Source organism: Neoarius graeffei, chromosome 13, assembly GCF_027579695.1.
Source record: "Neoarius graeffei isolate fNeoGra1 chromosome 13, fNeoGra1.pri, whole genome shotgun sequence".
Classification (NCBI taxonomy): Eukaryota; Metazoa; Chordata; class Actinopteri; order Siluriformes; family Ariidae; genus Neoarius; species Neoarius graeffei.
The window spans coordinates 72,066,576-72,077,812 of record NC_083581.1 but is presented as its reverse complement, the minus strand read 5'-3'; the positions used below and the strand labels follow the sequence as shown (position 1 = coordinate 72,077,812).

Below are 11,237 nucleotides of genomic sequence, written 5' to 3'. Positions count from 1 at the left end.
CCCAGACACCTCGGCCAGCTCCTCGGGAAGAACACTGAGGAGTTCCCAGGCCAGCTGAGAGACATAGTCCCTCCAGCGTGAACAAGCCAGAAGGCTATTGGAAAAATGTTTTGTGGATGGATGAGACCAAAATAGAACTTTCTGGTTTAAATGAGAAGCGTTATGTTTGGAGAAAGGACGTTATGTTTGGAGAAAGGAAAACACTGCATTCCAGCATAAGAACCTTATCCCATCTGTGAAACAAGCTGGTGGTAGTATCATGGTTTGGGCCTGTTATTCTGCATCTGGGCCAGGATGGCTTGCCATCATTGATGGAACAATGAATTCTGAATTATATCAGTGAATTCTAAAGGAGAATGTCAGGACATCTGTCCATGAACTGGATCTCAAGAGAAGGTGGGTCATGCAGCAAGACAACGACCCTAAGCACACAAGTTGTTCTACCAAAGAATGGTTAAAGAAAAATAAAGTTAATGTTTTGGAATGGGCAAGTCAAAGTCCTGACCTTAATCCAATCGAAATATTATGGAAGGACCTAAAGCGAGCAGTTCATGTGAGGAAACCCAGCAACATTCCAGAATTGAAGCTGTTCTGTACGGAGGAATGGGCTAAAATTCCTCCAACCCGGTGTGCAGGACTGATCAACAGTTACCGGAAATGTTTAGCTGCAGTTATTGCTGCACAAGGGGGTCACACCAGATACTGAAAGCAAAGGTTCACATACTTTTGCCCCTCACAGATATGTAATACTGGATAATTTTCCTCAATAAATAAATGACCAAGTGTAGCATTTTCATCTCATTTGTTTAACTGGGTTCTCTTTATCTACTTTTAGTACTTGTGTGAAAATCTGATGATGTTTTAGATCATATTTATGCAGAAATCTAGAAAATTCTAAAGGGTTCACAAACTTTCAAGCACTTTTTATTGCGCAAGGTGGCCCATGTTAGATAGTTCCTTCTGGACTAGACAGGGCTGGAGTGAGCTACGCCGTCATTGACGGGCTCATTTATAATCACACTGTTATCATCCAATTGAGGATGGGTTCCCTTTTGAGTCTGGGTCCTCTCAAGGTTTCTTCCTAATGTTGTCTCAAGGAGTTTTTCCTTCCCACTGTCGCCTCAGGCTTGCTCATTAGGGCTAAATTTACAAATTCAAATGTTTAAAATTTATATACGGATTTATAGATTTCTGCAAAGCTGCTTTGTGATAATGTCTGCTGTTAAAAGCGCTATACAACTAAAATTTAATTGAAGTGAATTGAACTAGAGTCCTTCCAAAGGGACAACCTTCAAACCCTTAAGTATTCTAGATTTAGCATTTGTCTTATCAGCATGTGCACCTGATAAAAGGGTATTTTCCAGCAATTAATTTCAGTAAAATGGCAGCAGATGTTTGATATTTGAATATATCGCACAGGGATTTATAATTCAGAGAATTGTGAGTTAATTATTTTTTGCTGTAGTTTCTTCCTGTTCTGTTTAATATATGAATAAATGTATTTGTGTAAAGCTCAAGTTCCTGAGAACATGCTATGTTGACTTTTTCTAAAGCTCTTTAGTAAAAGTTCAGTATTTACTTTAGATGGGGGAAGCCATGACCTAATGATTAGAGACGCAACTTTGGGACTAAAAGGTCGCCAGGTCAATTCCCTAGCCCAGCAGGAATGGCTGAACTGCCATTTTACATTTGTTGTACATTGCTCTGAATAAGAGTGTCTGCTAAATCCCATTAATGTAATGTAAAGATGCTGTCCTGCTGCACAAACTTTCCCAACATTTTAAGAACGATGCAAAAGAAAAGCACAGAATCAAAGTTTATTTAGGATTATATGAATTATGCTCTTCGTTTCATGCACAATGAGTCACTGAGTACTTTATCTTGTTCACTATTTGAAAAAAATTACGGTAATCTGTATGAACAGGAATAATTCTATAAAAGATAGTTGTCTTTAAAAAAATGTCTCATAAAATCTCATAAAATCAAATCGTCTGCCGGGCTCTTTACGATTGCTGTCAGAGATACTTATCTGTACATTTTTCAGCCATGAGAATACTCCTACAAAGGACCTTTGAACATGCAGTGGTATAGAGCTAGTCATTTTCACCACAGGAAGTATGCCTTGTCTTTTCCAAGCTATTACACTGCTTTCTACTCAAGTGTAGACTCATTCTACTCGAACTACACTTGTTACATGGACTTCATCTCAACAAAAGATTCAAATTGTTTCTCTAGAATTGGAACTATCCCATTTCCCATCTTCTAGAATGTTGTTGTCATTGATGGCGATGACAAGGATGAGCTGTGGTCTGTAAGTTCAGAATGGGTGGCCACTAATGTCTCCTTTAATTATCTGTGCATCACTGATAACCAGTCTGATACTCCCCCCCCTCCCCGTTTAAGAAGCTCATGTAGGTTGTGAGACAATTCTGCCAAGGCTATCTCTGTAATTACTTCCTTGCGAGATTACATTCTCGCCAATGGATCTGTCAATTAGGCAAACCAGTCGGAAAAAAGGACAGTAAGGCCCTACTTAGCAAAAACGAAGAGTTCAAACACATTATGTCAACAAAGATGACCTTTTAGTATGTTGAACCCTCTCACGCACAGGTGCCCACACTGTAAATTAAAACACTACATCAAGTTTTATACACTTTACTGAGAGCTCATTAATAAAACAGGATTTTACCAATACACTTCCCTCCATTGTATTCAGCAAAGTTGTTACTAATGAATTGTTGGGGTTTTTTAATACTGCAAGTAAATATTCAAAGTAACAATTTATCACAAAGAACCTTCTGAAAGAATGATCTGCATGGTTATGAATATTCACACTGCAGTGATGTCATTTGATTGTGTTGGGTTCTGACGTAGTTATTTCCTGTGGCTTTATTTTCCACTGATAAAGTCCTGTCAAGTTCTGATGCACTTCCTCACTTGATTCATCAAAGGTAAACAATCAGAGGTCAAATTCGGACCTAACAATTACTCCCACAATGACTTGGAATAAACAAGATCATTATTAAATACCATGGCATCAAGAGATCAAACTGTCTGCTGTCTATTTTAGTTTTAAAAAAAAATCAAGGATTCTGTGGATAGTTAAAGCTAGGGAAGGTAATTTTGCATAAATCAGTGAGACTAAACTGTATTTTGAATGTTCCCAACCAAAAAATCCCACCCTCTCCCTTCAGGCCAAACACATGAAAGAACACCACCTGATTAGTGCTGGAGGACGAGTCCACAAGAGAGTGTGTTTGGGGGGGTGTGGTGGGGTGGGGATGGGGGAGGGAGAGGAGCGAAGCGTGTCATTGTCATATCCAATTACCGCATATCTCATTCACACGTAAGAAAACACCTAACATTATCATAATGAATGTAAACAATCTGCAATGGATTGGCAACCCGTCTAGGGTGTGTCCCGCCTCTCGCCCGATGTCAGCTGGGACTGGATCCAGCTACCCTGCTACCCGCAATAGATAAATGGTATAGAAAATGAAATGAAATGAAATGAAAAATGAATGTAAACAATGAACTATTGTTAGTAATCACAGCTTGCTAGCTTTAGCCATATGTCTGCAGTATGTCTGCTTAGCCTTGTGGAAGACTCCGGTCATGCACAATGAGTGCATGGGCAGAGTGTGTACAGGTAGGTAGGTAGACAGGCAAGTAGGGCATCCAATCATTTCACTCAGACCAAAAGAAATGATTGGACGGGCTTTTACAGCTACAGAGAATTTCAATAAATATAACATAAAATGCTCCTCCACATCGAGAGGAATCAGCTGAGGTGGCTTGGGCATCTTTTTCGGATGCCTCCTGGACGCCTCCCTGGGGAGGTGTTCCAGGCATGTCCCCCCAGGAGGAGGCCCCGGGGAAGACCCAGGACACACTGGAGGGACTATGTCTCTCGGCTGGCCTGGGAACGCCTCGGTGTTCTTCCCGAGGAGCTGGCCGAGGTGTCTAGGGAAAGGGAAGTTTGGGCTTCCATGCTTAGACTGCTGCCTCCGCGACCCGGCCCCGGATAAAGCGGAAGAAGATGAGACGAGACGAGACGATAACATAAAATGCATCAAAAAATGACCTACCTTCGCTTTAAGATTTCTTAACTTCCAAAAAAAGGCTTCTGCTTGGAATTATATCTTATAGGGAAACACTATCTGTTTAGTCAAGCCTTTTGTTAATTTTATTAGGTAAAGGAGGAGATCTGGAGGGTCCTCCGGCATAGAGTGTTTTGGTAAACCGGGATGTATGGATGCTGTCAGTCCACTCACTCGCTCATTCGAGTTTGTTGACGGTGTAGTGTCTGCTGCTTTATGTCCCGGAGCTCCCTCATGCCTGTGTTACCTTCCGTCTCTCTCCTTTTAGTTATGCTGTCATAGATAGTTTTGCCGGAGTCCCTGCTTGTACTCAGTGCAAAATGTATACTGTTTTTACTCATCAGGTGACACTGGGCATACCTAACAACCTGTGTTTTCTCTCTCTCACCCCCACGCTGTCTGTCCCTCTGAGTTACATGTCAATCCTGAGATCGAGATGCTGACCTCTTCTGCCTGATCCATTCTGATGCCCTATGGAGGCTGGAGTCTCATCGCATCGCTCCTGTGGAGGACGGCCCCATATGGACAGTCGAAAGTTGCACTTGGAAGACGCTCTGGCCACTTACAGTAATACTTGTATGGCCGAGGACTACAGTTGACTTGCTAACTTTAGGACTGCAGTTTCCATGCAGTTTTGCACTCAAGTCTCCATCAATGAACAGGTCATAACTTCAACAAAACAGAGTTCATGTTAAAATTGTTAAAAATGTTCTAATCACGCGATCTGTTATCACCCAGATGAGGAGGGGTTCCCTTTTGAGTCTGGTTCCTCTCTTCCTCATGTTGTCTGAGGGAGTTTTTCCTTGCCACTGTTGCCACAAGCTTGCTCATTGGGGATAAATTAGGGATAAAATTAGCTCATGTTTTCAGTCTTTAAATTTCTGTAAAGCTGCTTTGCGATAATGTCTGTTGTTAAAAGCGCTATACGAATAAACTTGACTTGACTTGACTTGACTTGGCTTGAACATGAACTGAAGCACTTGATTTGTATCTGCATGATTTGATGCCTTGTGCTGCTGTCAAGGGATTATGCATTGATGCATAATGCATTGTGATGCATTGTGCTGCTGATTAGAGAACTGCATCAAGCAGCAGGTGGATGGATGGGTGTTCCTAATAAAGTGGCCAGTGAGTGTATATTTTTCCAGACATATTTTGCAGTCTGGAGTTCTGATCCAATGGTCGCTAGCCTGCAGGTCATGTTTCTATAGAAGCGAATGAAAATGAATGATGTGTTTAGAGAAACGGAACCCTGATATCTAAAGTCTCGACATGACGTCAGTGGGTGACCAAGAGTTTTCTTTTTATGGAACGCCCTCGCAACCTGTGATGTCAGGATCTTCATCTGCGTGATACAGAGACTATATAACCTCAAAGCCCATCTAGACAGATACACGGCTGATTGGACTGAGCTGATGCAGCTATCATCTATGCGGATATCTGCTCTGACTGGATACCGAGGTACAGCTTTAACCTTCAGCTCCTCTCTTCACGCATCCAAGCGACTCCGCCGTGCGCCTCACCTGTGCCTCAGCCGCTTTAGCAGCTCAGGTAAGTGCACTGCTTGTCTAGAATACTCAAATGCATTATAATCATGTGGATTTCAATGTAGAATGATTTATTTATTCCACAACCTGCGCTTTATTCACTTATAAACCTGATCAGGAGATCCAGAAGTGAAAACACGCATCAAAAAAATTAAATAAAATAAATAAAAAATTTTTTGTTCCATCCCCAAAATAACATGTTTAAATTACAAATCGACGTCAACACTTAAGTGACAAATTATTTTTTTTAAAAAGGTGTATTTACCAATACCAATCTAATTTGCATCTAAATGAATGGAAACCAAATCAACCTTCAGCCCTGTATCCCCAAACCTTTCCATTACGCACAAACTCACCAACTCACATTTCCCCGTTTTCTTTCTTTCTTGTTTAAAATATAGTTTCCCATCTTTTTTATGATCATATGTAACATCATTTAAACTGATCCTATGTTTGCATTCCTGCTATGCATTTCCCCCCAATCACTATTGTATTTTCAGGAGGAAAAGGCGCTCCAGGATCTCACAGCCTATTTTTACGCATTCGTTTGCGTGGGTGTTTTTATTTTTATTCATGACTTGTTCATGTTTATTTGACTTTAGCTGATCTGCCACTTTGCTTTAAAGCTAACTTTCAACTCGCTAACTGGTTCGGCTTTGAGTGCCAAATGTGCAAAGTGCTTAATTGTTTAATGCGCAAAATGTGGCTCAGAGATGGAAGAGAAATAACAGAAATAATATTTCTATCCAGGTAATGCATCTGTTCACGGAAAAGCATTTAGTCGGCTATATATGCAATAAATTACGTTTCCTTGATTAAAAGAGAGAGAGAGAGAGAGAGAGAGAGAGAGAGAGAGAGAGAGAGAGAATGCAGGGTTGCCAGATTAGAATTCTACCATCCTAGGTTTAGTCTTACTTAGAGGGTCCATTTAAGGGTTCTTTAGTGGATTCTTTGGATAGTCAAGGGTTATTAGCTTCTGTGGAATTAAGGTTCTAGTGTGGAAGCTTTCAGATGGGGAAACACTTTATTGTTGGGTTGTGAACAGAACATTTAACGGTCCCCAGAGGAACAACCAAAGAACCTGGATTTCAAGCTTTGTTTGGCACCTATGCTTACATAAGATAGTGTTTATTATATTGCATTTATTTACTATACAGTAACAGACAATTTGGAGGTAGATTCACCAGAGAGAGAGAGAGAGAGAGAGATGATATTTACTCATTATGCACCGCATAAACAGAGGGTTGGCTGTAATAAGAGAGGCTTTGCTTTATTTACTTCAGCTCAGATCTCAGATATACAGTGTTTATTAACAACAGAATATTTTCTGGTGTTTTCTGTCCTCAGCCTGTGTGTGAAAATGTACCGAGGTTTGCTGTTGGTGTTCCTCATCCTTCTGGTTGAGACTCAGCTCAGTGAGTCGAGCTGCACGGAACAAGATGCGCAGAGATCCACCTCAGGTGTAAGTGGTTAACCTTTACCTTAATCATTATTCTATCTATCTATCTATCTATCTATCTATCTATCTATCTATCTATCTATCTATCTATCTATCTATCTATCTATTTGTCTATTTGTCTATTTATTATTATTATTATTGTTGTTGTTGTTGTAGCATCATGTTCTCCAACTGTTTTTTTTCTCTCCATTTTTTTGTGCACAGGAGAGTCCAAGTTTTCGACTTGCGGCTCGTAACTTGCTCAAGCGGTATCACGACATAGATTACGACAGTTTTGTGGGACTGATGGGCCGCAGGAGTGCCGGTGAGAAAACCTTTTCATATTCCTCATGATTGTTGTGATTATGCCACTGCATGAGACGTTTCTATGGTTGCCAGATTGGCTTGGCTGTTGGGAGGTTAATATAAATAACAACAACAACAGAGGAAGGAAGACCTAGAATATTCTTGGATCATAGCTTCCAAACAGACAGAGTTATTGAACGTTGTCAGCCTGACATTTTTGTTTGTTATCAGAATAGAGAAGAATGTCATGGAATTATCGATGTAACCATCCCAGCTGATTGCAATATTGCCACAAAAGAGGTTCAGAAGATAGAGGCCTACTCTGAGCTGAAAGTTGAGATCACAAGATTATGGAAACTCACTGAAAGTAAAGTCGTCCCAGTGGTGATTGGAGTCCTTGACTCCATCCTGCTTAAGTTACGTCGGTATCTAGATCAAATGGATGTCAAATACGATCTTCGTACACTCCAAAAATCAGCTTTTTTGGGAACAGTAAGCATACTTAGGCAAGTACTGTCTGTCTGAGGTCCTTGTTGTGACTTGAAAGAAAGAAAGCGATTCTTCTGCTGCGATTGTACCATGGGATAATAATAATAATAATAATAATAATAATAATTCACTGTAAACCACCCCAAGCTTGAAACATCCATCCATCCATTTTCTCTACCACAATCCATTGGGGGTTGTGTCTGAGCTGGAGTTAATCCCAGCTGACTTTGGACGAGAAGCGGAGTACACCCTGTACAGGTCACCAGTCTGTTGCGGATGCCAACGCAGAGACTGTCAGCCATTCACGCTCACATTCACACCTATGGGCAATTTAGAGTCCCCAGTTGACCTAACCTGCATGTCCTTGACCTGTGGGAGGAAACCAGAGCGCCTGGATGAAACCCACACAGGAACAGGGAGAACATCCAATCTCAACACAGAAAGTCCCCAATCAACTATCAGGTTTGAACCCAGAACCTACTTGCTGTGAGGTGACAGTGAGACCATCCTAACCACTGAACCACCATACTGCCCAAATGTGAAACAAAAAGATGCAAAGCCACTACACAAAAGCAACCCTAATTTTATTTACTAGCCAAGACCATTTCCAATCCTTTTCCTAATCTGATTAAGAAAAGTTTAATTAAGTGGGAAAATCTGACAGTGTTATTTGTTTTCAGATACTGCTGCTGCTGATGAGCAGTCTCAGCGTAAACGTAAGACCTTGTTTTTTCAGATCTCCATTCATTATAATTCTCCTTTCCACAGAAATGCTCTCATTTTATGCTTTATGGTTTGATTTCAGGAGAAATGCATGACATCTTTGTGGGACTTATGGGACGGCGAAACAGTGACGATGGTAAGAATAGATTTAAATGCAGATACCTGTGTCTGTTTCAGGAATTTGGAAATAGTGTATATATAGAAAAGTGCACAACCTACCTAATCCCCAGAGCTTAATTAAATCCATCTGGGTTTCTGTATTGTTTTAATTAAATTATTTTAATTCAACCTTAGGGATTAGCAAATGTAAACCCCCTTAAGCTTAGATGTGTTGCATTGATACTGACAGACGCTGAACGTCCGTGGAGGAAAGACAACCCGGAGACACGTGGCCTGTTCTTTAACAAGTGCAGACTGAGGTGAGTCTTGTATCTGGCCTTGAAAACTGCAGCGCAGATATACATTATTGTTAACTAAAGCCAATGTTTTTCATTGCAGGTTTCGTCGTGGGTTATAGGCAAAAATCTTCTGGATCACAGCTGTGCCATTTTTACAGGATGAACTCCTTTTCATGACACACTTTGCAAAACAAAACAAAAAAAAAAAATCAAACAATGACACAACAGCAATTATTCTGAATTACATTTATCAAAGGATGATGATTTATGTTGAACTGGAAATAGAACTTACACAGATTTATATACCAATAGAAGTATATAAATCTCCCGAAACATCTTTATCTGACTATATTTATTTACGGTAACTTTCTAATGTAAAAAAGAAACCCATGATTTTTGTAAATAAATGTATTATTTAATTGAGCTTGTCGTGATATGCAGATACACAAAGAACATTGTATTTACTGATATATCAATATATTTGAAGCTCTAGTAGCCTCAGCAGTGCAAAACACAGCATCTGAAACCCAGTTATTCTGTAAACTCCACATGATATGTGACATATTAAGATTTCATATGCAGCATATATAACACACCTTTAGAAATGGACAAAAATACACACTGTACAATGAATATGATTTGAATGATATCAGGTAGGAATGAAACGTTTAGGCTCAAGGCCGTCTGGAATATGTTTGTGTGTGAATGTATGTGTGTGTGTCTCTCTCTCTCTCTCTCTCTGTGTTATCCAGCTATGTGTAACCAGCAGCAACTTTCATATGCAACTTATGGCACAGGAGCCATAAAAATGACTCTCAGTATAGAGAAGAATGACACTGATGTGTAGTATTAATGCTTTTAACGTGGTGTGATGTTGAAAAATAAATACAAACTGACATTTTAATTTTCTCACCTGCCCCATCCAGTCCTCATCAACTTAAACATGTCTCATAAAAAGTGGATTTTATATGGATTAAAGGTAGACTGCCTTTCAGATTTTTCAAGTGTAGGTCATAAAAAGAATTTTCCCAGACAGCCAGTTATTTTTGTTAGTGGAAGAAAAGCTACTGAATTCGAATCACAGACTTCCAATTTTATTAGTTTTTTTTAAATAGAACAATTAATGAATTCAAGACCACGTGGCCCTAAATTCTCCGCTATTTTTTCCTGCTTCACCATGACCCAATTCAAGATACTACGTCATGCATCACGTGGTGGGCTTTCCCTGTTCACAAGGCATTGTGGGATACAAATTTGAAACAGGAGACAAAAATGGACGAAGTGAGTGCGCGAATGAAATGTGAAAGACCGACTACGGTAACAGAAAACAAGAAGACATTACGTTGTGAAGGAAAGGAAACGCAGGACCAAACTAATAAATATCGATAGTCAGCAAGCACCTCGGTGAATATTCTACATTGTTTGCCCCTGATGATGAAATGAGGCTTTATGGAAAAACACCTGTGTTACATCATTATTACTCCAGTGGCTCAATTATTTGTGATGGTGTGCAGTGCCTGTACATTAGTTGTGTGTTTTCATGGGGGATTAGTACTTGAGCTTAAGGAATATTGTACAACCCCAATTCCAAAAAAGTTGGGATGCTGTGTTAGCTGTAAAGAAAAACAGAATACGATAATTTGCAAATCATGGAAACCCTATATTTCATTGAAAATAGTACAAAGACAACATATCAAATGTTGAAACCGAGAAATTTTGTTTTTTGAAAAATATATGCTCATTTTTTATTTGATGTCAGCAAAAAATGTTGGGACGGGGCGTGTTTACCACTGTGTTGCTTCACCTCTACTTTTAACAACACTGTAAATGTTTGGGAACTGAGGAGACCAGTTGCTGTAGTTTTGAAAGAGAAATGTTGTCCCGTTGTTGCCCGATATACAATTTCAGTTGCTCAACAGTTAGGGTTCTCCTTTGTTATATTTTGCATTTCATAATATGCCAAATATTTTAAATGGGAGACAGGTCTGGACTGCAGGCAGGCCAGTTTAGTACTTGGACTCTTTTACTATAGAGCCATGCAGTTTTAATATGTGCAGAAAGTGGTTTGGCAGTCTTGCTGAAAGAAAGAAGGCCTTCCCTGAAAAAGATTTTGTCTGGATGGCAGCATATTGCTCGGAAATGTGTTTATATCATTCAGCATTAATGATGCCTTCCCAGATATACAAGCTACCCATGTCATGTGCACTAATGCCCCATCACAGATGCTGGCTTTTGA

General features: G+C 39.9%; 1 protein-coding gene across 1 annotated transcript; it reads left to right on the top strand.

The window, feature by feature from the left end:
* The first annotated feature begins 7,007 nt into the window (after window positions 1-7,007).
* tac3a (tachykinin precursor 3a) lies at window positions 7,008-9,120 on the top strand. The gene is made up of 6 exons (XM_060936999.1): window positions 7,008-7,109; window positions 7,311-7,410; window positions 8,561-8,596; window positions 8,686-8,739; window positions 8,953-9,022; window positions 9,102-9,120. The coding sequence occupies exons 1-6, from the start codon at window positions 7,008-7,010 to the stop codon at window positions 9,118-9,120; spliced, it is 381 nt and encodes a 126-aa protein (XP_060792982.1).
* The last annotated feature ends 2,117 nt before the right edge of the window (window positions 9,121-11,237 follow it).